This window comes from Ambystoma mexicanum, chromosome 1q (assembly GCF_040938575.1).
Source record: "Ambystoma mexicanum isolate Mex_15411 chromosome 1q, UKY_AmexF1_1, whole genome shotgun sequence".
NCBI classification, from domain to species: Eukaryota; Metazoa; Chordata; class Amphibia; order Caudata; family Ambystomatidae; genus Ambystoma; species Ambystoma mexicanum.
The window spans coordinates 1208844682-1208871363 of NC_090922.1; the positions used below are offsets into that span (position 1 = coordinate 1208844682).

Sequence of the window (26682 nt, forward strand, 5' to 3'; positions counted from 1 at the left end):
CCCAACCGGATAGGAAACAGAAAATCCAATTATATAAAGTAAATCTCTTGAAAGAATGGAAAGAGAACCCATCAGCCACCCATGCCAAAGTACTAGCCTGTCTGGTTCCCGAAGACATAGATAACTTCCATTTAATTCCTTCCGAGTTATCCACTCAACACCAACAAGATTTAAAGGATGTAGTAATTTCATTTCCCTATGTATTCTCGGAAAAACCTGGGAGATTAAAGAATACATACAACTATATCAGAACACCTAATGGTAAAGTGGTACACTTAAAACCATATCGACTCCGAGAAGCCTGTAACCAGATAGTGATCGAGGAAGTCAACAAAATGTTGAAAGCCAACATTATTGAGCCATCCTCAAGCCCAGGGTCCTCTCCTATAGTGCTGGTCACTAAACATGACCATTCCTGGAGATTCTGTACTGACTTCTGTGAAGTTAATACCACATGTGACTTCGATGCCTATCCCATGCCACGCATTGATGACCTAATTGATAAACTCGGAGCAGCCACCTTTCTATCTACCCTAGATTTAACCAAGGGGTACTTGCAAGTTCCTGTCTATTGACCAGATGAGGAAAAGACTGCATGTTCAACACCATTAGGATTATTCCAATTTAATGTTTTACTTTACGGTGCGCCAGACACTTTCCAATGCCTCATGGATAAAATCCTGCAACCCTATTCTGATTTCTGTGGAGCTTATATTGACAATATCGTCATTTACAGAAAGAATTGGGAGGACCATCTCTTCCATCTTTATACCACCATGAAGTCCTCAGAAACTCTGGTCTTGCTGCTAATCCAGCTACGTGAAGATGGGCCCAATCACCTGTAAAATATCTTGGCTTCTTTGTAGGGAACGTAAATGTACAACCACAACATGAGAAGGTAAAAGCTGTTTTACATACACCAACTCCCAAAACTAAAAGAGATCTTAGAGGTTTTCTGGGGTTAATAGGGTACTACTGAAGATTTATCCATAACTTTTCAGACAAAACAGCCCGGCTCACAGATAAACCTAAGAATGCTGAACCCCAGAAACATCATTGGAATGACGAGGATGAGATATGCTCCAACACCTTAAAGCACACGCTGTGTCAGAACCTAATCCTAAAGGTAGTTGACTTCTCTAATGAGTTTGTCTTACAGACAGATGCCTCCCTTACAAGATTAGGAGCCGTCCTATCCCATGTTTGCGATGGATTAGAACATCCCATCTTGTTCACCAGCCGCAAGTTGTTCCCACGTGAACAAAATTACTCTATGTTGGAACTAGAGGGCCTGGCCATCAAGTGGGCCATTATCCATTTTAGGTATTACCTATTAGGATGAAAGTTCACACTTGTTACAGACCACTGACCCCTCGTTTGGATTAGCCAATGCAAAGAATCCAACCCTAGGGTCATGCAATGGTTTCTAGTCCTAGAACCCTATTGTTTCACTGTGGAACACCAAAAAGGAAAAGACCAGGGAAATGTAGATTTTCTTTCCCGGTTCCCACGTGAAACAAATGTGCTACATTGCATGGAGGAAGGGAATGTGAGAAAGCTCAAGGTGTCTCCATAGCTAGTACCTGAGGATCTGTCATGCAGGTGGCCAGGACACGGCCATTGCTATTGGATCCAGTTCCTGGGGGTCGACCAGTGAAGGAGGATCCCCTAGAGGGGGGGTCCTAGCGGGAGTGGGAGTGGGACACTGACGGGTGAGACTCAGTATCCCCCTTCTTCTTTCAAAACCCTTTCCCATCCTACCACGTGGGACATTCTAAAACACTGCCCCCCCCCACCTTTTTCGACACAAACACTTTCTACAACATGAAAGGCAACGGACTAACACCAGGGTCGTTTACCTGTCGTGTGCCAAAACCAGGGTCAGGCAATAGACCAGAATCACACACACCTGACAGCCTTTTCCCTTCCCCAAAGGGATGAAAGGTGAAGCACAAGAGCACGATCGACACGACGTAAGAGCTAACGCAGCACGGCAGTGCAAGAGGAGGAGAAAGACAGTGCAGATTGAGGGGGAGCCAAGGAGAGAAGTGACCTTGCCTTTTCCAAGCCATGCCGGTGAAACCTCTGCAAACAGAAAAATAAGACAGCAAACAAAGGCCAGCGTGTGTTGCAGCTGATGTCTATGGTACGCAAGACCCTCCTCCGCTGATAACCAAGCCGGGGAAGGACGTCGGTCTCTGTGGTACCAACCTTCACTCCAAGGATAAAGAAAGGCAAGCGGTTCATCACAGCCGGTGAGTCGAGGGGAGAATTTACAGGAAACTGAACTGTGTTGAACGAAAAGTAGCCAACAGCTAATTTGAACTTTGAGAAGCAAAAGAGGGGGAAAACCAGCAACAGATGTGGCTGGGACCCTGTGGGTGCTCAGGCAGGACACTCTGCGCGATAACCCGAAGGTAGAAAGACTACCGTAGCCAAAAGCCTTTGGAAAGAGGCGAAAAGAGGCCACAGTGGTCATACATGGGTCTTGTAAAATCAATCCTCTGTACCGTTGTAAATCTTTGACCGGCAGATGAAAAGTTAATACATGAACTGTATATCGGAAAAGTCGGCGAGAGTGAACCCGGTAGAGGGAAACCGACAATGAGAGGAAAAGCCTAAAAGCCTGTTTAAGAAGACATTAAGATTTATGAAGCAAGAAGTATTGCAAGACAAGGGGAAGGAAAGCGCCCCCTTCCCTGTCATTTGGGATCCAAGCCCGGCCGAGGGAGATACAGGGGTGGAAATCTATCACCCAAAGTTCACTGAGAAGGGAACTGTCTTGTGAATTTGTTGAATACAATTACTATGGGGTTTCGCACCCAAAAGAGGGTGACCCAGGGGTGAAGCTGTCACCCAAAGTACACAAGACTTTTTAATGCAAAGAGACTTTGCTATCTAAGAACCTGATAGCTGGAACGGAACTGTCGGCTTGTGCTGAGAAAGCTCGAGTGTGTGCTGTGCTCCAAAGTCCCACCTTGTCCCTTGCTAAAAACGTGGGGAAGGGAGAACTCAGGGCAATCACAACTTGATTTATTATTTGAACACTGTTTCCTTTATTTTGTTACCCTATTCCACACTCTTTCTGTAGTTTAGTTGTAAGGAATTAGCAATAGGTTTTTCTTAGTATAGGCCCTTTTATTTTGACTTGACGCCACTAGGAATGTCTTATTTTTCATTTGATGGTCGACGCTTGCTCCCATCTTAGATTTAGGTTTAGGTCAGGCGTTTTTCCACTCTGCATTTATAGTTCAATAAACACCTTTGAACTGTGATCACTTGTGTGTGTGTCTTTACTGTTGCCACCATGAGTTCCTTACACTGAGTGTCCGTTAACTGTACAGGTGAGGACTCAGATTCCTTCTGCCATTCTAAAGTCAAACGGGGTAGGTGGGCATGTACATAAAACTGCCACATTTCATTGGGCTATGTCGGTTTTCCCCATTATCTTCCTGAGTCCAAACCTCTAAGTGCATTTTGTTAATCCTCTCTGGGTTTATCTTTTGGTAACAAGGAGTTGTGGGAGATGTAGTCTCTTTATTGTGAGTTTAATAACATAGCTTGGGCCATCTGGCCCAGTGACATGTTTTCTAGCATTTCTCCTGCCATAGGTGACCTAACTGGGTGTTCTGTGTGGTCCATCCTCTGTTGAGTCCCTAATTCTATTCCCTGGTACCAGCAGGGTTTTGGTTTTGTTGAAGAGGGGATTTAGGGGACATGCAGGTATTTCTGCTTTGCTTATCCCAAAATAATTGGTCTATAACCATGGATTTACCACAGAAGCATGCTGTTATGCAACTGGGGATACCATATCCGGATCGATGTGGCAAAGTCAATGTGGTCACTTCACCACACTAAATAATAAGTGGACAATAAGTGGATTGACAAGTGGTTTGCAGTGGCAGGGAAATCTTTCTATTCTGCCTATTCCTGGAGGTGGAGTTACCTGCCGTGCACCCACAAGCATTTCAAAGATCATTACACATGCAGAGCACCGCACGAAATACAAGTGGATTTAGAAGTGGTTTACAATGGTTCGCGGGTGGCAAGAGTGGCGGGCGTGGTGAATGCTCACTGACTAATTTACAAGTAAGATGAGCCACTAATTTGATACAAGTGATTCAACTGTCTGTGGTTGTCTAAACTCCAGACCAGCGGTGTGGCCCCTTTGCATTTGACATAATGAGAATTGTTTCCCATTTTCCTCCCCTCGACCGCTACGTGCAAAGATCCTTAGCCCAGGTTTTCTTGTCTTATCAGCGGGGGTGTGACTTTTGGAGTTTCCTTTTAGCCCCTCAGGGTTTCATCGGGCTCTGTGTTTCCGCTGGAGGAGTAACTGTGGGAGTTCTTCTTTGCGCACCACCATGGCCGTGTGGATTTCAGCAGATCGAATTTGATTACTGTCCTCAAACCACATCATATCGTCCGGCAGGCTACTGGAGGAGTGACCGCGGGACATCTTCTTTGAACCTGAGTCAATTACTGTTTATACGCTTTATTTAACTTTTTACTATTTTTTAAAAAGGCGTACTTCACCCTCGCGCTGCTGCAAAATACGGCCTACCTGTCTCATTTTACCTTTTTGCCACCCCGTTTTTCTTTTTAAAAGGTGCTGGATTTTATTTTTTGTATTTTATTTTTTAATTGGCTAACATGTCTGTACTTGCGCTTCTATGAACTTTATGATTTTTAAATAGTGAATGGAGTTGTTTTCGTTTTTTTACATTTATATTGAAACTGTGAACCTACGCATCTATGAACTTTATGATTTTTAAATAGTGATCGTACTCCTTTTAGTTTGTCTACGTTCGTTCTGAAATTGTGAGCCTGCGCATTTATGAATTTTAAATAGTGAACAGACTTTTTTTAGTTTTTCTGCGCTTACACTTAAATTGTGAACTTGATATATTGTTATATTCTAGTGTTGGTACTGTTTCTGTGCTTCTTCCTTGCACTGAGTCTCTCCCCTCCCAATTTGAAATGACACGAAAGGGGCTCAGAAGCCACATGATTAATAATGATTCTATAGAAGTTAATCAAATGGTAGAGGATATGGAAGAGGTTATAGAAGAGGCTATATCTGACCTACCCTTGGCAACTGATCGAATAGTGGATACCAGTACTATGGCTGAGTTGCAGGACGTAGAGGAAAAATGTATTCACTATAAAGAAGATTGCATAATTAAGGCTCATGTTCATAATGCAGGAAAGGTTTGCTCTGGCTTGCCTACAGTTAGTCCTAAATTGGGGGAAGATAATCCAAATCCTCAACCCTCTGGTTTATTGGGGGCTGATGGTTAGATACATATTACTTTGGATAAGGAAATAAGTATTTCTCATCAAGAAGAATGTATACTGGCAGTTTTAACTCATAATTTAGGAGCTGACAACTCCAGTCTGGTGGAACCTGGTACACAAGGAGGGGATGGTACCAACCATGGTATGGGTACCAAAGGGGATGACCTTGAAACTCCTCCGGGTAAGACCCCGTTAAACAAATTGATATAATAAACACTTCTTAATGGCACATCCGTCAATTTTGTTAGAGGAAATAGATCAACTCAAGGGGCCATCTACAAAATTTAAAACCCCAACATCTCATTGAAAAAACAAAACCTGAAACAAACTGCTCTTTTTTTCCTCCATCTCAGGGCAGAAAATTCTGAATAATTTTGGGGGAAAAACCTGCACTGGTACCGAGATTAAATGCATAATCTGTGTGAGGGGGGGTTGCGAGGCTGGGTTATTCCATGATGGATGATGTGATAACAAACCCTAGACGGAAAAATTAGTTACATGAGTTTGCTGACCTCGCCATGGAAAATAATGGAAATAACAATTCCGACTACCTGTCTCATAGAGTTGGTCAGCATACTTACAATGCTACCTTTGCAGGATCACCTACAGATCTGACAAATTTTATCGATGAGCATGCAAAAAAACAACAGTGGCTCAGAGAAAGGGGTCTTCAATCAGAGGTGAATGATGTTGCCTCTGTAGATGCATCTCTCCATCATACCCTCAGGGAAGTAGATGACAGAATTTGCTTGACACAATCTACGGTTTCAACCTTAAATATGGTCCTCAGCTCCTTTGTGAACTTATATGATAACATCTGGGCAGAAGTGTGAGTACATTCTGAACTATTGGGAGAGATGTTTAATAGACTTGAGGGCCTAGAAAAGTACTGTGGGCTGATTCTCCAGCAAAAGTCCACGGCAGTTGAGGATCCTTTTCAAAGGACCAGCCTGACAGAAATTAATAACAGACACCAAGGCCTGGCTAACTCCTTTGCGAGAATAGCTAAACCGGGGCCTCTGTCAGGCTGAGAGATAGCCTGTGTCCTCGGAAGCTGCTGAACCCCTGACAATCCAGCTGAAATGTAATCCTCAGAACCAGATTATACTCGGCTCTGTTAACTACACCCCAAAGGGAAAGGGGGAAGTGGATAACATAAGAAACCCAGGCTGGCGACGTCTAGACTAGCTGATGCAGAACCTGGTTCTTCTCTTAAAGGATCTTAGAGAAGATTGGAGTAATTGCTGATAAAATCTTTCTACCTTTCTTTTTGCTTTGAAAGTCTTGAAAATAACAGCAACTCCTTTGAGTAATGTAGCCTGAAGAACCTTGACTCATGTCTTTTAAAACTGTATAATGTTCCAGTTATGATGGGCTTAAAATGAATCATGTTCTTCTTTCTTAATAAATAAAGTACATAGTCTCTTTAAGAACTTGCAAACTTGTCCAAAGTCCGTAGAAACCTTTTCGCGCACAAGCGCAAAGATTTACATATGTATAGAAAAGTCAAGGCCAAACCAACTGCAGTAGAAAACTTCTAACCCACACAGAAATAAAGGGGAATAATTAAAGGAAACCTGACACCTTTACCCCTACCGGGCAGAGGTGTCCCTAGTTTGGGGGGGTTTTCCCATTGAGAGCAATGAATACAATGGGGTAATTGAGGGTGGATTATCAGGTGCGCTCTATCGCCGTATAAACCTTATCTGTTCTAAAGGGACCCAATGTTGTTATGGAAATAATAGATTTAACCACTGACAAAGCCCCTCTGTGAGAGGAAACTCATAGTAATAACGAAAAGGGGTGCAGAGCCAAGAAACCTAAGAAAGTAAAAAACATTAAAAAAACACATTACATCATCACGTACATACCTCCGTAAATTAACCATTCCAGAGTCAATGGCTAGGAAAAGCCTTAGAGGAAAAGGTCTACAGAAAGTGTTGACTCCTGTGTTGTAAGCGAGTACTGGGGATAGAACGGATGAAGTAGTGGATGATGCTAATAGTGTTGGGGAGTTGCAGCTGGCATTAAGTAATCATAATCGCCAAAATAAGATAACAGAGGGCATACAACAGGCAAGGGCAGAGATTGGCATTCAAATGGATCCTTTGGTGAGAATTCTGAAGGATTCTAATAATGTAAAGGTGGAGGGGCCGTTGCCCAATCAGGAAATTGGGGGAGACCGAGCCTCCACCGGTTATGGATCATCTATAGGGGTACCAGTTCTGAGCAGGAATCCTGATCTAGCTATAAAGAATGTTACATTTGAGACGGCTCCTCTGAGGAGGCCCGTAGAGCCGGTGTTGTGGGGCTTACCCCTGATAGAAGATGAGATGGACAAACGGTTGTTTGAGAAATTGTATTTTCCGAGTTTGGGTCATGCCTGGCTTGTCCCGGTAGCGGTTGATACCTCTTACCCGGTTAGTGATAATCTGGCCCCTAGAGCCTCTCCACTATACAGGAACCACAATTTGACAAACTCTGGGGCAAACTGTATGTTCCGAATGCACTACCGACAGTTAATATTTGCATGAAAGATACCTTTGCCCAACGTGATAGGAACCCTCAGTGCCGGGGAGAGCTAGGACTCTGGAGTATTCTGAGGTGAGCCAAAGGTAGCGAGACTCATTTTGGTATTGAGAATATAAAGGGTGGGAACGAGACATTTAAGGCTGCTAATGTCAATTATAATAACGGCTCGTATGCTGCTAAAATAAATTATACAAATGACAAGCCTTTGGGGAGAAAAGAATCCAGTGTTCTTGAATCTGGGAAACATACTTAAAATATTTGCAGAAATCCTGAATTTAAGTCTTTAATCCTCCTGTGACCTCAATAGAATACAATTCCCAGATTATGAACGTTACAGTTGGTAAGTAACTTGTTCATCTATTTTATCTCCCAATTGGTACTGAATCTGGTAATGACAGAAAGTGCTACTTTGGCGAAATTGGGGGTTGAGGTGAAAATATTTGAAGGGAAGTGTCACCCCGCAAGAAGTAATTTTCAGTATGGTGAGAATTTAAAAGTGGTACAACATCAAGACCGATATATTCCCCTGCAAGGGAGGCAACACGACAGAGGCCTCAATAGACAAAAGGACGATTGGGACCAAATCAAAGCAACACTGTGGAATTGATCCATATACAGTTCTTAGAGGCCAGTGGGTTGATTAAGGATGAAATAAAATTGAAACTGTTGTCATGGAATACCAGGAGAAACCATCACATGTTAACTAACCCTGAAACCACTGCCATGTTGAGAGAGTGCAACTGTATCTTTTTGCAAGAGACATGGCTTTTGGACAATTTGTCTATAGATGGTTTTGAGGTATTCTCCCAAATGGCTAAACAGAATAAGGTAGGGAGGCCTTCGGTGGCTCTGATGATCGCATACAGGGGACACAGGACTTTAAATCAAGAACCTTACCTGATCTCCCTTTGGGGTTCATGGCAGTGACAGTCTCTTCTGATGTGGTCAGTCTTGAAATGCTGCTGTTAGGCAGAAACCTGTGCAGTTCCCTTAGGGACCACTGCAAAAGGTTTAAGACTACAGGTGTTGGCAGTAAACCCAATTGGTAGCAGTCTGTACCGCCCAGATTTACCTGGTAGCTGTGGCTGAACAGCCAGACTTCTCTCAAGAAGAGTTAGACAGTATATAGAGTATACAAGATAGGTACCAAAATACAGTAGCACAAGCAAACACTGACCAGAGATTTGGTATCAAAGTATATTATTATTTATTAAAAAAAGACACACTTAGAAACACTCCAGCACTATTATTGTAAGCAAGTTCAAAAACACAGTCACTACTAATATATATACATCCCTTATTCCTTATTAGACAAGTCTTAGTTAACACCACTTATTTCCAGACAGAGGTGAGCGCTTAACTAAAGATGGCACTCCAATAAGTTAAGAAAAAGGGAGGGAAAAGGCAGAAATTAGGAAAAGCACACAACACAATACTTTAGAAGCACTCAGCAAGGCAGGGAAGTCAAAGTCTACTTGTGAGCAAAAAGTTCAGAGGCCCGGCTCCCTCTTAGAGAGAGTAGAACACCAATGCGCCCAAGATCACACAGTTTAAAAGGCTTGCAAAGTCTTGTAGAGAGTTTAAAAAGGAATCAGTTCAGCTCAGAAAAGTTCAGTTAGCCAGCCTATGGCCAACCCAAGTGGTAAGATGAGGATTTACGAGACACCCCACACAGACCGTTGCGAGGGAGGCCAGGCGGACACAGTACCTTGAAAGTGGAGAGAATACTCCAGCAGGGGCAGTTGTTCCTGGCAGTGGGTGCAAGTCGTGGCGTCGTCCAGAGTAAGAGAAGATCTCGACGTGGAGGAAAGCTGAAGGTCGTTGCACTGCCAGGGAAGAAACCAGCCACGGAGTTCTCCGGTTAAAAGGTAATACCCTTTAATTTACGGTAGTGGTAAAACGTGGTATCCCGGTTGCCGGGGTGCTTGGCACAGGCAAGGCGGCCGCGAGATGATCCGGGAAGGTGAAAAGGCAGGCAAACTGGTTATCCCCACCAGTCAAAGGAAGAAGACTCTTCGGGATGAAGATCTCCTCTGTCGTTGGAAGAAGTGGTGAGTCGGTTCAGCAGGGCTCCACCGGTGGTGTTGTCGTTGCATCTCGGCTCAGCTTCTCCCTCTTCGGATTCTTTGGTCCTTTGGCGACGTCTCAAGTTCCAGTCCCCAAAGCCCTGCTTTTATGCAGAAACCCCCATTCATCAGTCCTAGCTGTCACTCAAACATGCTAAGTGGTGAGCCGGGCGGCTCACCACTGGGCCAATCACACAAGAGTGCGACTTAAGTTGCCGAGGCAACTCAGTCCAGGGTGCCTAAACCCCCCTCCCACACATCCTGTATACCCAGACAGAGTGGCACCACTTTTGGAGGCTTCTGTGGAGAAGCCCGCCATAAAGTGGAACAAAGGGCTCGACTTGGGTTGGAGTTACAGAGGCGAACACAAACGCCATTTTAAAACCGAGTCCTGGTGAAAAGACCCAACTGGGGAATAAATATTAAATAAATAACCCAGCGGTATCTTTAACATTGCACCAAAAAGTGGTGCGTTTAAAATGAATGGGAAAATCCCATAGTAAATATTCTTAAGGAATATTTTGCGTGGTAACCACTGCCACCAGCCAGAAACTCGACGAGGGGGGACTGCAAAGTGCCCCCTCGAAAAACAGAGCCAGGGAAAATCTAATTACCCCTACCAGTACTTCCACAATATGATGGTTTGTACTGGTTCTGTGCCCAATTTAAGACTAGTAAAGTCAATGGTGACTTTACATGCCCTGGGAGACAGTAGTCAGTCCCAGGGTATGGAGTCTATGTTTGCGGGTCACTATGACACCCCTGTGTTACTGCACTGAGGGGGCTGTGTAACACACTTACCAAAAACCACATGAAACCCTATGGAGTAAAAGACCCCATAGCCCATTAAACACATCACAAAGTCAAAGGATATCTCAAATCATGTCTAAGAGTGGGAGAAAAAGAGTCTCACTCTTAGCAGGAGAAAAAAATGTAACCCCAAAAATCCAGCAAAGCTGCTGGGGGACTCACTAGGTTTGGGAAATTAGCCTTAACAGAGAATTCTCCCTAACAGCTGCTTGTTAATGTCTACTGGCATAAGGGGATTTCAGAATTGAATCATTTTTTAGAAACTATTTTTACCCTATTACAGGATTGGCAGGATTACAGGATTGGCAGAGGGATGTTCCAAATGGGAGGATGATCTAAGCCGGGGAATCTTAATTCAGATTGCTGTGTATCAAACAATGCCATTGAACTGTGGGAGACCCTTCCAGGTATGATTAAAGGAAATCAAAAGCGAGAATGGGGGAGAATGTGGAATCTCTCATTAGAATCTACGGGCTTGATTTGTTTGAATGGGGGCCTTGACTTATCTGATACCGCAATACCTAAGTGGAATAGAGGAGATACCTCCTCAACTATAGATTATATCTTCACCGATGGATGTAGTTCTATCTGAGCTGAGTACAGGTGTCAGGTTTCCGCCAGTATATGGAGTGATCATAGTATACTGAGAGTGGATTTTGATATACTGGTGAATAGAATATCCAAAGAAGATCTAACCGATCTTAACACAGTGGGACAGGGCAAAGGGATTAGATGGTCCAATCAGAACATAGGGATCCTTAATAGTGAATTAACTTCCATTATGAGTATGAGTACTCTTGAGTGGAAACTGCATGTATTTAACCCTACCAGATTTGACACCTTTCTGGGCTGTTTGACATAGGCATATCTTTATTCTACAATATGCTAGGGAGAAAGCGACCATGCTTTGATCCCCCAGGTTGATACGCTGTTTGAACTGGGACCAACCTCAAAAGAATAATAGAATAAGACTGGTCAAACAAAGATATATAAAGTATTCTAAGTCCAGAAAAGTAGCGATGCTGCAAAAGGCATGATACACACTCTTGTTAGCCAACTGAATGCGGTGTCTGAAACCCAATGGGTTGATTTGTTTAGTAATCTATATGGTGTTAAATCAGGGGGTCTGTGTGAGGAAGCCAGCTGTCTGACTACATATTGCCCTGGAGACTGGCAGCCCATCATCAATTATGAAGTGGTATTGGGGTTGATAAAAAGGGCTAAAGCCTCACGGGCGGCATGTCCCAATGGGCTGACTAATCAGCAGCCATTTGTTTAGGCGCAGGTCATTAGTACGCTCTTTAAGAATATTATGGAAAAGGGAGAACTCCCGACCTCCTGGCAAACAGCTTACATGGTCCTCATTTTTAAATGCCGGGAGAGAGATCAGGCTAAGAACTATCGGCCGATAGCTCTCATAGATGCAGACTGTAAAATGTTTGCCTCTATATTAAATGATTGGATGAAGACCTCATAGAGATTAAATACATTTCAGACGGGGTTTCTGACAGGTCATTCAATGAACCTTAATGGGCTGGTGATGAGGGCATTACAGGCATCAGCCTGGGGGAGACATAGAGGAGATATCTATGTGGCCTCAATTGATCTCTCGACAGCTTTTGATAGTGTTATTAGGCACCATTTGTGGTCCAAACTAATGAAGCGGGGGCTATTGTGGCTCATTAAAGGACTATATGACAATGCAGGAATAGGGGTTGGACTTAATCTAGATGGGAACCTATCCCGGAGGATCCCGACATGGGTGGGACTGAGGCAGGATGTGCATTTGCCCCTTGTCTATTCAATTTATATGTATCGGATATTGGGGAATTTTTGGCAAAGTCGGGGCTGGTCACTCCAAAATTGTGCCAGAAGCATATTGCTAGGTTGGCATACGCTGACGACATTCTGCTCCTCAACTACACAAAAGTGGGCCTCCAACAGTTTATTAATAAATTTGATATCTATGCAGATGTAAATGGTCTGATTGTTAAACCCAAGAAAATCTGGGTTTTGGTGCTGTCTTGAGGACAGAAAAAGAAAGGACAAAGCTGGAGTATGAAAGAAATCCCAATTGATATATCAACCAGTGGGTTATATTTGGGATTCCCACTCATGTCGCACTCTTCGGGAGTGGGTCTCTGTGTATTCCTTAGACAGTAAGCTAGTATTCTTTCTAATCAGTTGAACAAATTGGACCAAAAATGTGTCCGGTTCTCTATTAAACCCTCAGTTATTTTTTATCAGGGCAAGGCAGAGCCAAAGGTAATTTATGGGATGGAACTACACTACCGTGAGTTGGCGACGTTTTGGGAAACATTTGTGGAAACGATGTGGAGGCGGGTGCTTAAGACACCAAACTCTATCTCAGCGGCGGCCATCACATATGAATTAGGACTAGTATTCCTGGAGGTTTGTGTGAATTGGAGATTGATACCCCTCTTCCACAGTATGATTGCCTTGCTCCCTTACACGCTTTATGAAGATTTAGGAAAACTATTGGATGTGTGCGGTTCGGGACAAAACCTGAATATGTTTTTAAATGGAGTATGGGAAATTTGTGACCAATGTTTGAAAGACCTTGGTATGGATAGAGAGACCCTTATTTCAAATCCGGTAAGGGTTAAAAGATTGCTTTTCGAGAAAGACTGGATTGTTACGACAGATCGATTTCACTCATCTCCCTCCTTGATACACCTACACTGGGATCAGAAGAGACGCAGGGTTATTTCGCTCCTTCTCTTACAATTTCCCAATCGATACTACCAGACAGTACTGGTAAAACCCAGTTGGAACATATTGCCAACGTGTGAAGTGCTTTTACGTAGCAAATTGATAGGTATGGAATAATCATACTGTCGGTTTTGTAAGATGTTGGAGTGACTGAAATTGTCAAACATTTACTTTTTATCGTATCCCTCGTTATGTAATGAAAGGTCGCTTTTTTGGCAAAATTTGCTAAATGGTGTCACAATGGGGATGACGATTACATGTGGTCACCTTGTATCAATATTTTGAATACTTCAGAAGGCTTAGCAATTGCTTCATTTATAAACTATATGGATTTATACAATGTATTTGATACAGCATTACCAGCCCACCAATCAGTCTCTTAACCTTTTTCATTTCCAGTCATTTCCAGTCTATGTTCCGGACTGCCTAATGACATTTTTTGGGGATCGATCTCTGTCTAAAAGTCTCATAGGGTCCTTTTCTTTTAACTCTTTCTTTATCTTTTTTATTGTGAGTTCCATGTATGCACAATTGATTGAGAGGCTCTAAATGATTCTGTCTTTTGTATTTGCAAATAATTTTGTAATTTTGTTATGTGAAATGAATTGCTTAGTGTTCGTATATAGGAATTGGTTTTTATAAGTGAATGTAATGCATTTATAACTGCTTTTTAGTGTATTAACGTTGACATTGCTTATTAATGTGATATATTGATATTTGTGATGAACTGAAAAGTAGGCAGTGTTTTTTTAATATTATGCACTGAGCGTGGGATTATGTGATATTATGTAATATTAAGTTAATATGTTGGTTACCTGTCTTATTAAATATTGTCGTAAAGTTTTTTTTTAAACCATATACAATAAAAAATAAATAAATTACTTGAAATCTCATGGCCTAAATACTTCTGAACTGAGGAAGGCGATATGCTCCTTAGAAATGAAATGCCCCTTACAATGGTCACTCTCTTTTCTCGGTTACCTAGGCATGACCCTTTCCCCCGTCCTCAATGACCTATTCAAACTCAAACTCAACCTAAAAGGCTCACATGCCTCTTTAGTAGCCTGCCAATTAGGATCCCTAAATATTATTTTAAAACGTACAAAAGAAAATATTTGAATACATTTAGGGAGGGGAGGCAAAATCTCCAGAATCTCCCGCAGTCATATGTCGCCCTTAGGCTTTAGGTGGTCTGGGGTGCTCAATATCTGGAGAAATCTGCTCACCTCTCAAATAACTCATATTCAAAAATGGCCTCCTGTGTCTACATGATCGGGTTGGCCACATCTTGAACAAACAGCTGCTCTTACCCCACATCCCTTGCTCTTGTCACTGGGTAGACAATCAAAATGGTAGCCACCCTTAGGCTTTGGGGTATAAAATCTTGACTTGGCCCGTGCACAACATTCTTCAGGAATTCAGACCATTAGCTTTTCACTACTGGTTTGAGGGAGGTCCAAGGACCCTTCAAAACAGCAATGCCAGGGGCTTGCCCTGCTTTTAAGCTTTTAAAGACTTCAAACTTAGGTTTTACCTCCCAGAAGCGGAAAGACTGCATTTAATCTAAATTTGCTTTTGGATTACTAATCCTAGGGTGCACGCAGCTGGAACAAGGCAGGCCACCTACATAGCGCTGCTAGTGACTGACCACACAGCCAACGGTAGGATATCACGTTTATGTAGACTTCTTGATAGGAGTGATGGTAAGTTGTCAGGTATGCCTGGCTGGGAAAAAGCTCTTCAGATAGTCTTCACAGTACCCTGGTGACAAATTGTCATGTCACGCGGGAGACTGGGGTCTGCCGCTCCCATTTCCTCCTGGCGAGTCTACCCGCGCGTTCGCGTCTGGGGACTCGCCGGGAGGGGAGCGACGGGTTACGGGGCCGGCGGCCTTCGGCGCATGCGCGGAGGACCTCTCTCTCGGTTCCGCGCATGCGCCGTGGACTGGGCTCGCCTCCTTGGAAGGGCTTGCCTTCCAAGCCTCATTGTGGGTTCGCCGGCGCCCGGAAACGGAACGGCTTGCGTTCCAGGCCTCTCGGGCGCCGGCGGCCCATAAAAGGGGCCGCGAGTCAAAGCGGGTCGCGTCTCAACGCGGTTCGCTTTGCTCGCCTCGTTGTTCCTGCCTCTCTACTTACCTGTGGCCTGTCCTGGGCCAGCCTGCCTCCAGTCCTTACCTGTGGCCTGTCCTGGGCCAGCCTGCCTCCAGTCCTTACCTGGGTCCTGCCTTGGGCCAGCCTGCCTCCAGCTCTTACCTGTGGCCTGTCCTGGGCCTGCCTGCCTCCAGTCCTTACCTGGGTCCTGCCTTGGGCCAGCCTGCCTCCAGCTCTTACCTGGGTCCTGTCCTGGGCCTGCTTGCCTCCAGTCCTCACCTGGGTCCTGCCTTGGGCCAGCCTGTCTCCAGCTCTTACCTGGGTCCTGTCCTGGGCCTGCCTGCCTCCAGTCCTTACCTGGGTCCTGTTCTGAGTCATCTACCATCTATTGTGTATATGGGTCATACCCTATGCTAGCCTGCATTCTCCTGTTTCATCCTGGGCACGTGTATACAGTACTTTATTTGGCCAGACAGCAAGCTCCAACTGACCTCACTCTTTCCTGTCTTGCCTGACTCCGAACTGTATCCTGTGTACCATTGGAACCATCAGCACCAACCAAGCTCCTTTTGCCTACTGCGAATACCTTTTCTGCTCCACCTGGACTATGGTTCCATCAATCTGAGCCTACAATCCTCTTGTCACGCATATCTGGAGAGTGCCTGTTGGGACATTGGGAGTTGGTCCATCCTTCACCCAGTTTCTCTTTTGGGTGGTGGAGAGGCTGATTCCTCGTGCCGCTATTTCATCAGTTCCCGGACTTCAGACTGGCGACCTCTGCGAGACCAACCACCAAGACTACAGGTACGCGGTCCTCTCGGGCCAATCAGCTTGACACAAATATGATTGATAGCCCAATAACTCCAGGTGCACCCTAATCAAGAAAAAGTACAAAATAATGCTACAGTGATATTTCACTCTTCAGAATCTTCATAGGATCACCCCTGCTTACTCACTGCTTTGTTGGAGGTGAATGCGGAGCAATAGTCACGTTGGAATACATGTGGTGGACCTGCCCATGCTCCCAATTCTTTCTGAAGAAAATATACCTGGTCTTGGATTAAGGGGATCACTGGCATACAACTCCCAATGAACCCCCTAACATTGGTCTTGGTTGACCGTGATTTTGGAAGTGACTACAGCTTAGGTGGAAGGGTCTTAACCCTGATTACCCAAATCCCCAATGCAGCCATGCTGACATTGGCAGAAGCATGGAAATCCTCGGAGGGTCCAATCAACACTCTTTGTTGGGGTAGGACCAAGGAAGGAGCAGAAAACCAATGCAGCGGGTTGTGGCAGACGCCGCAACACCAGTACGGCAACAACTGGACTGCAGATCCTGTGTACAAGGTCTGCTGGAGCATAAGCTCAAAGGAGCCTGCACTAGAGCCCGAGGAACATTAGAAAAAAGGACACGCTAGAGCCAACGAGATGACCTCTGGGGCCAAGGACTCATTCTGCATAAACCAATAAACCACCAGAAATATTTCTTTAGCAAATACCTCCAGTTAAGACTTAGAAACCCTCTATGTCACCAGGAAATAAAAATATTAAAAAGACCTATAGAAAATGGTCAGCAGTCCCCTGTAGACTGTTGGATCTTCCATGTCAGAAATGCCGCGAGGCCACACAGAGAAAGGGCCAAACCTTACAAGCCCATATATGCACTCCCTTGGCCTTCCCCTTTCACGCTTGTTGGAAATAAGGTAAGTGGTTGTTAAGGTAAAATGGGCAATCCTACGAGCAGGTGCTGTATTTAAGGTTTAGTGTGGGTTAGTTGGGTAAGGACAGGAGGTAGAGGAGGCGAGAGCGAAAGGAGTGTGGGGGCTATTGGAGAGAGGGGCCTGTGGAGTGTTGTTCCTTGAGAGTAATGAGTGAGCGTAGTAGGAGTAGAATAGCAGTAGAGAGGAGGTTGTAGTAGTTGGGAGTGGGAGAATTGGTAGTAAGAGCAGTAGTGTAGCAGTTAGAGAAAGAGGCAACAGTAGTGGAAGTAGCAGCCACGAGGAGTAAGACTAAAGGGTGAAGAGGTAGTTAAGTATTAGTGGTGTTAACGAGTAGAGTGGTAGTAGTAGTAGTATAGAGGCGGTAGTAGCAAGACAGAGTAAGGGAATAGGAGTGGTGGTAAGAGCAGAGAGGTGGTAGTGATAACAGAGGAGTAGTAGGGGCAAAGAAGTAGCATAGGAGCGAGAGGGAGGAGAAGGCACCATCACACATAGCAGGCGATAGTGACAGTTTTAAGTGGAGGAACTGAGAAGCAACACATTCAAATAAATAAGATCAAAGAGTGGAGGTAGGAGGGTGGAGTGAAAGATCAGGGGAACAGAAGCGTGATTGGAGGAGAACATCTGGAGACCCAGTGTAGGAGAGGGTCAGATGGGACCATGCATGCCTGCAATAAGAGTGACACCATGTGGAAGAAGGCATCATCCCTAATTGCCTAGAATACTCAGCGATCTAGGAAGGGAAAGATACCTTCCACTTAAGTCACACAACAGATATTAGGGGTTACCTTTCAGTAGCAACTAACACCCGACAAGGACGTCCGAGTTAGTGTGTTGGGAACCGAAGGGAGACAAGAGAGAGAGAGGGACGTACTTAGGGGCAACTTGCCTAAAGATCCTGTTAGGCCAAAACAAGTTCCCAAGGCACCCCTTGCCCAAACTATTTGCAAAGTCTTTAATAAAGACTGAACACCATTGGAACTACTTTTGCAGTAAGAGTGGTTATTTGCGGTGGGCACCCTGTCACAGGGGGTTCCTCACCACTCCCTCTGGATAGAGCATTCCACAAGGGTCGCTCATGATCGTTTTGTCTGTACCACTGACATTCTATGTCACACCGCAGGCAAGGGAAAAAGTACTCAGCTGTGAAACAGTGGAAGAGCTAGGACTGCAGAGTGAACCAGTCTTAGCTCTTCTTTGAACATATATCAAAAAGACATTGAGGCCCTTCTTTGTGCTCATGAAAATCTGTTTGATGGAATAGGATGTTTGAAAGGGCAGGTGGTCTGCTTATATATTGACTTAACATCGCAGCCTGTCGTGTTTCGGCACCACAGAATTCCATTCTGCCTATGGCATAAAGTGGATTTAGAGCATAAGAAGCTTGAGGGCTCTGACATCATTGTAAGAGTAACAGGCCCAACCCATAGGTATGTCCTGCTGTGGTTGCCACAAAACACAAACAGCCAGATGAAGTCCACATTAAATAATTGAGCCACCAATCGAGAGCGGAACATGACACCCACTCTTGACGATATAGCTGACCTTCAAAGGTTATGTATATATTTCACCATCAACCTGAATGCCAGATACCTCCATGTTCCCCTACATGAGGACCCTCTACAAATTATAAAGTTCTTGTCGTATGTGGGCCTTTTTCACTGCAAGAGGCTCAGCTTTGGAGGCTCGTCATTTTCATTTCATTTATTTAATTTATAAAGCGCCTTTCACCAAAAGCGCTATTACAACATATTATGATAATGCAAAAAACAACTAAAAACAGAAGAAGGGGGATAGAAACAGAAAGTCACTAAGTAGGAAGAAGGGAGAGAAGATAAGCTTTCAGGTTAGAATGAAATATACGAAGAGATAGAGAGCGGGAGAGAATTCCAGTGTTTAGGGGATAAGAGGGCAAAAGATCGGAAATAGGAAGAAGCCCAGCAGGGTTCTGGGGGTGAGGAGAAGCAGATTCTGTGATCGGAGAGTCCGAGAGGGAGAATAGAACACGACTAGCGATGAAAGATAAGGAGGGGCTAAGCAGTGAGTACATTTAAAAACAATAGAAAGAAAATGGTAGAGAAGACGTGATTCTAAGGGAAGCAGTGAAATAGACAGTAAAGAAGATGTGATTGAGGAGCAAAAAGGTAAAGAGAAGAGAAGACGAACTGAGGAATTATAAACAAATCGGAGACGAAGAAGATGTGAGGCAGGAAGGCCAAGAAGAGGAGAAGAGCAATGGTCAATACAAAAAAAGAACAGACAGAACAGAAGAAGTTTAGTAGAATGAAATGAGAGATAGAGGCTAGCACGACGGATGTTAATAAGGGTATAGAGGCAGGAGCGAGCAATAGAAGAGATATGCAGTTTAAAGGAAAGTGAGGTATCAAAGATAACCCCCAAATTGCACGCAGAAGAGGAAAAGGGCAGAGAGGAAGGAGAATAAAGAGAGACAGAGGTGGAAGAGTAGACGGAATAGTTGAAGCCACGCAAAACAGAACCTCAGTCTTGAAAGGATTGACTTGTAGACAATTGACCAAGAGGGGGCAAGATGACCCATTGCAAATGCGAGCAAGGCCCTTATCCTGATGGAATAGTACTAGTCCCAAATAGGGAAGGCATTAAAGGTGCTGTGGGGATGTAGAAACGTTCACTTGTATGTATTTGGACATCCCATTACACAGGTCACTGACAACAAAAGGAACTGTGATGTATGAGACAGCAGATGAAGATACAGAAGGATATGTCCACATGATAACACAAGCTCACATGCCAAAATCTGTCTCTGGAAGACAGTGCACTCCACTGTCTTCCATGAGGGCATGCAAGTTATCATGCGACAACTTAAGCAAGGAGAATGGAAGACTTTCCTAAGCGAACATACACACCGGACAGCCAACCGCCAAGCAATTCTCCAACGTCTCTGGAAAGTGAGAGCAGAGCTGTCTGCAAGCACGGATGGAGTGATCCTACAGGACTCGAGATTGATCATCCTGACAGACCTCATACCAAAGGTGGTACGGCTGGCACGTACAGGCCACCAGGATGCTTGTAAAACAAAAGCAAGGTTTGCTTTCATGACCTGGATAAGATAGCTGACTCTTTCCTGGTCATCTACTCATGGTGTCCGGGGTTGGCTGTTGCACCCTGACCCCACAATTGAATCTCCTCTGATGAGAACGACCCCATGACAGGCACTCAGCATAGACCTTGGAACAGTTCTGATCTTTCAATGGGTCCTCGAAAAAAAATTCGGGATACCCTGAGGTGAAATTCATACATTTGAGGGCTGCAGATGTGGCAATTCCTGTCCTAGGAGACATATCTGCAACAGAGAGGCTCCCACAATTAATACACTTGGACAATGGGCCACCATTCCAGAGCATGGAAGCATGGAGCTATCAAAAGCTTTATGAGAAAATTGAACAAAATCTTTAGAATTGTCCATGACAGGAAAGAGCCGCTTCAGCGTGCCCCAATGTCTTTCCTGATGGCATATCATACGACACCACATACAGCCAAGGGTGTAACCCCGGTGAGGGTGCTGTGGGACAAGAACATTACTTCAAAAATTCTAGACTGTGAATCCTGAAGACCAGCCATACATTGTGATGACATGCGAAGAAAGCAAGTTATACACAACAAAAAAGAGAGCATTGGTAGAGGACTGCGTGACTACCCCCCTGAATGTCGGGGATCTTGTCCTCATCAAGGCAAGGAATCCCAGACACAAGCAGAATCTTCCATTTGAGGCCACTCCCTGGCAGGTCACTATGAAGAAGGATTTGATGATCACGGCCATGTTAGGTGACTCAAGCATCACTCATAACAGTAGATGGTTCTCAAAAGTACAGAGACCACAACATAGAATAGGAACTTTCAGATCAAGAATCACATAATTCAGATAATGTACCACTAGCTGTATCATAAAATTCGCCTCCCTATGAACAGGGAGAAGACAAAGACACCAAATAGGAGCTTATCACCAGAAGGTGCTCTGACATCCCCTCAACAGAAATGCAATGAACATCCAGGTATCCCAGATGAGAGTCATGCTTTAGAGTCTATGTTACAGAATAAAGAAAGTTTTCAAATTTGTTGTCTCTGATAAGGGATGTTGACGTGGCCCTACATCATTGGACGTCCCTAATCAGGGAATCATTAAAGATACCAAACCCATCCAGGACAGGCATTAAGATTGCAACCTGCATGGGAGTAGTTTGTGTGTCAGGGCTCCTTCATTACTCTACGCTGAACCTACTAGGGATAGGGGCCTACAACAGGGACTACAGCCCCAGCAGGAAGTCGCTCCCGGATTATGCTCCCCCTTCTATCAACAGTCCACCCACACAACGGCTGGAATTCACACAAGCATAGGGGCACTTTTTTCTTTTTCTGGGGCTTCATGGGCAGCTCCCTCTCCTTGGGGTGGACACAGATGAGGGAGCAGCAGGCAGTACTCTAACCTTCCCCCAGGCTACATCGACACTGAGCAGCCCGAGAGTAGTGTGAAGAGTCAGGAATGAGACACGGACACAGAGAGCTCATGTCTGTGGCTATAGACTTTTATTCAAAATAAAAGGGGTATGGAAAATACCTTGCTGGCCCTACTCTGAGGTATTTCCCTACCTTAGCCAAAAACTAAGGGTTTGCAAAAATGTCAAGATTTACAAAGCAAAAATGTCCTGTGTCAGAAATACTGTTCTGGCACTCCCATTATAAAATTAACTCTATGGTGAAAAGGGTAATGCCTTTGGCCTTGAAAGTAAAGAAAAAGCGTAACTTCAACACAAAAGATCTCAATGGATAAAGTTCAGAGTTGCAGGTTTCTCTTAAAAATACTTTAAACTCCTATGGGTATGCATCTTCCTTGGAATTCTCTGATCAACAAGCAAAAATAACTTGTATATAAAACAACTTGGCTGCTAGCCCCAGCTTCGTAGGACACCTGGTGTACTCCCCTGCCAGGTTTCCTCTCCACTTTAATGTAACTCTTTACTCACAGTCTTTCCCTTGCCTGGTGTATTCTCCTACCAGGAATTCCTCTTGTGATTCACTTTACACACTTGCCAACTTGACTTTGCTTGGTATGCTCTCCTGCCAGGGCTTTTGTGTGCGCTTCGCTTGTTCCCTTGAAAGACTTACTAACTTGACTTTACCTGGTATACTCTCCTGCCATCACAGTAGCATCAGTCTCCTTCTGTACGTTTGTTTTCACTTCAGTCGTGGGGTGACTGGTAACAACTAGGTTGCTTGCCCTTCCTTTATTCTGTTGTGTGGTGCTTCCATTGGCTAAGGAGTGCTGCATATAAACCTACGGTCTTCGTTTTTGTTATATTTAAGTGCAGATAGTGTGGCATTGGACACCTACTTTTGTTTTTATATTTCCTTTATTTCTTTATTCTCGCAGATCTATGGTGCTTTCTTCCATCTTCCTCTGACTGGAAGACATGGCCCCTTGCTGACTTAGGGCCTGACAGAGCACAAAGACCTGTAGAGTGGCTGCCATGACCGCTCAGTGCAGAAGTCCTTCAGACTGTGCCCCTTCCATTCTTGCTTCAGTTTCTGGGAGGGAAAAACATTACATTTATATTCAGGTTCAGGGCTGCACCATCTGCAGGTGTCACTAGAGGGTTAACAGGTCAATTTTGGGCCTTTTCAGGTAAATGTCCATTGTCCCCTTGCAGGGCCACTACTATGGTCAGCCATTTGGTGGGACATGTCCAATAAGGTAGCTTCTTTCCACATGGGAAGTGTTTGAAAATTACAGCAGATAATGTATTACAGGAAGCACCTTCTGATGTACATGGACACTGTAAAATACTACATATAACGTTTTACAAAACTTGAGGGGTGGCAGTGGCGCTACTCTGGGTCCCAGCTGCAGTGAGCTCAAACAGTCCAAAGATGTTCTCCTCCTAGCGCGCTTTCATGCCTAAGCAATCTTCAGGAAGGCTAATTGGATGCAGCTGTGCAGGGCTGAATCCCCTTGGTATGTACCAGGCAGTGGCAGCAGGGAAGTCTGGTAACTGTACTGTAGAGCCAGACAGGATCCAACTCTCCCCCATTTCAATGTTAGCCCTCAGTGGGGAGAGGGAGTAACCATCAGTATGGCACTCCTAGGTTGTGCAAGAGTAGCCCAGATGCAGCCCCTCTGGAGCCCCAGTCTCCATGAAGATGTGCAAACAAAACAAGAGGGGTGGCAGGGGCGCTACTCTGGCTCCCAGCTGCGGTAGGCTCAAACATTCCAAAGATGTTCTCTTACTAGCGCGCTTTCATGCCTCAGCAATCTTCAGGGAGGCTGATTGGATGCAGATGTGCAGGGTTTAATCCCTCTGGTATGTACCAGGCAGTGGCAGCAGGTAGTTCTGGGAACTGTAGTAGATAGGCAGCCAGGATCCAACTCTCCCCCATTTTCAATGTTAGCCCTCAGTGGGGAAGCGGAGGGAGTAACCATCAGTATGGCACTTCGTCCTACCAGCTCCACCCATCTTCTTCTCTTCTCTCCAAGTCACTCTCGGATGTTACCTTTTCCTCCAACCTCTCCCTCCTCTTCTCTCTACCCTCAGACTACTACAACCCTTCTCTCTCTCTCGCTCTCTCCCTCTCTCCTACTACCACTCTCTCACTACTTCTGCTCTCTCTCTTCTAGAATGCTTTCTCTACTATGCTCTCTCTACCACTACTTTGCTCTCTCTACTACTACACACTCCCTCTACTGCTACTACTACTACTTCACAACTGTTGCTCTCACAATTCCTACTCTCACTACTAGGCCTTACCTCCACCATTTGATATCACTAAACTGTCCATCCTACTACTACTACCAATTCCTAGCCACCACCGCTGCTCTTCTCCTGTCCACAGACTTCAGAGATATGGTGCCCTGCTCAACCCTTAACTACGCTCAAGCTATTCACACCCCCTCCCAAATATTCTACTACACCACTTCTTCTCTCCCCCACTTCTACACCCCTCTCCACACTTTCTAACACCCCCTCATCTCCCCCTCACACTAACTATTACGACACTACTCTACTGCTGTCTCCCACACTGCCTCCATCTCACACATTCAATACACCTCCTCCCCAATTCCTTCAATACAATGCACTTCACATCACTGATACCACTCTCTCTCGAGCACCTCACCTTTTCTAAACTCTGCCACCATCAAGCCAACGCTACGCTTTGCCATGTTAACTCTGCCTTGTCTCTTGGTCCCCCTTAAGATTTACCTGACACCTCACCCACACCGTGCCTCTTCCGCTGTCTGCTTTTATAGTGCAGGACTGTGTATGCAGTGACTGTCTCACCTCCCCATTGGTTGCAGCGATCTCCTGAACCAATCAGGGCCTGCCCTTTCCCCAGGCGGAGGGCTACTCAGCTGGGAGGCTTTAAAGAACACTCTTAGCCCCTTCCCTTTTTGCAAACAGTCAGGTGTTTCCCTGTCATTCTGTGGGCTGTAGATTTGATTTTCTGCCTTGGCGGTGAGCTTTGCTGGGGTGCTGGTCTTGGATCTGACATGGTACCACTTTACAGTCAGCTGCCTTTCTGGGTTTCCAGTTGTTTGGCTCCGGTCTGAGTTTTCCTGGCTGCTCTCAAGGGATTTCTGGTAGTTGTGGTTCTGAAATGATAAAAAAAGAGAACTGTGTCCAGCAACTGTACCGGGAGGCATTGAGAGCACCTTAGTGGCAGCATTGTTGTCATAATTGGCACAAGAGGGGATTTTTCTGTGGCCAGTGTCGCACCCACCCTCTGCCCCCAACTCCCACTTCACATACCTTAGGCAGGGTTTGTTTTGAGTTTGGTTTTAGAAAGCCTCCTGCTCCAGGCTGAGAAGGGTCATTGACACCTTTGACAGGGACATGACCCTGTCCCTGTCACAGTACCTAAACCAGAATGTTTTACAATAAACTGTTGGACATTATATTTGTAACCACATTTATTTATGGTGACATCACTCTCTGACCTCAGGTTCCACATGACACACCAAGAAATATTTCCTCTCCCGTGCGCTCAACATTCTACTAAGTTCCTCATTCATCTCTGCATGCACTCAATATTCCATAATCATGCTCAGGTGGCCAACAGATCAAAGAGGGTCAACAGATCAAAGAGCAAAACACCTCCCTTTGTTACACAGCAAACGAAATAAGACTCTGCAGTTTCAGTACCTGCAATGTATTTAGATTCTGGACTGTCAGTGAAAAAATATATCTTTAGACAACCTTAAAGTGCACATACATTTCGGTCAACTGAACATCTGTATAAGTTTTGATTTCTGATGTATTGAGTTTTACTCTTCAAGGTTAAGGAATGAAGCTTATGCCGAACTTTGTAAGAACAGAGCTGGTAATGACAGATACGTGGAAAGAATGATGCAAACCTTTTTTGGAGCGCCAAAGAGTAAAGAAGTTCAGAGTGAAAAAATCCATTCACAAGATGCAGGTAACGGATTAATTTACAAAATAAATGTTTTTAAACCAAATAAATTATTTCTAGGAATTGGAGTAATGATATTGGCTAACAGATGGCATGTCTTTTAGTAATGGCTGTACAGTGGAAATCACAGACGCTGACAACACAGAGGGGCTCATGCTCTACAATGTCACGTCTTGATATAAACGTAGGCGGCTCCCAGCTGCCCAATTTCCGCCATTTGCATGGCAGAGTGCAAAAGTGCAAGAGCAAAAGGCTGCATACACCGGTGTATGCTGCCTTTTGCCTTGCATTTTGCACTCTGTCAAGGCAGCATTTACTTTTAAATATGAGAGCCTCTTGCCATGCATTCAATGCATGGCAAGCAACGCTCACAATTACAATTAAACCCTGCCCGACTTGCTCACGAACATACTAGCTCTCAACCACACACAAGCCTGCCAAAGATAAAAAGAGAGGAAGGACTTCTCTCATTGTCTAATTCTTCCTGGTTGAACTGAGAGCTGGAGGGTATTGCCATGCAGGGACCAAACGAGACCGGAGAGAGAAGCAACCCACAGAGCAGGGGTAAGGAGCAAGCCCATGTGGTTGCGAGAATCCGTAAATACAACTGTGTTAATGAATTGGGAATTGCTCGACGAAGCAGGGGGCAGAGCAAAGATCATGTTGAGACCCTGAGGGGCGGAGTTGAACCAAGTCGGAGCAAAAGAGAAATCTCCCGGGTAAAATCAGTTCTTGAGAGCAATCAATCAGAGTGCAGGATTCGTCATCTTCCTAGTACCAGTACTTTAAAGAATCCTAGAGGACATTATGTGGCAAACAGTGCCTGGTAGGTTACTGATCAGGGCCTGATCAAGAGTCATTATAAACCTGAGAAAGGGATCTGGGACCGAATGCTGAAAGGATTGAACAGTTGTAAATGCAAAAAAAATGCCTGGCAGGATAGTGAACGAGCCTGAGGGAAAGACATTATAAGCCTGAGAAAGGGGTCTCGCA

The 26682-nt window shown here is 44.8% G+C and overlaps 1 protein-coding gene across 2 annotated transcripts in view; it reads left to right on the top strand.

Annotated features, from left to right (window-relative positions):
• The window catches only part of DNAI4 (dynein axonemal intermediate chain 4), a 779679-nt gene that overhangs the window by 243752 nt on the left and 509245 nt on the right, over positions 1-26682 (top strand). For both annotated transcript variants that reach the window (XM_069641948.1, XM_069641947.1), the window contains one exon: positions 25556-25695. In XM_069641948.1, the coding sequence (XP_069498049.1) occupies positions 25556-25695 (140 nt within the window). The remainder of the gene's footprint in view (positions 1-25555; positions 25696-26682) is intronic.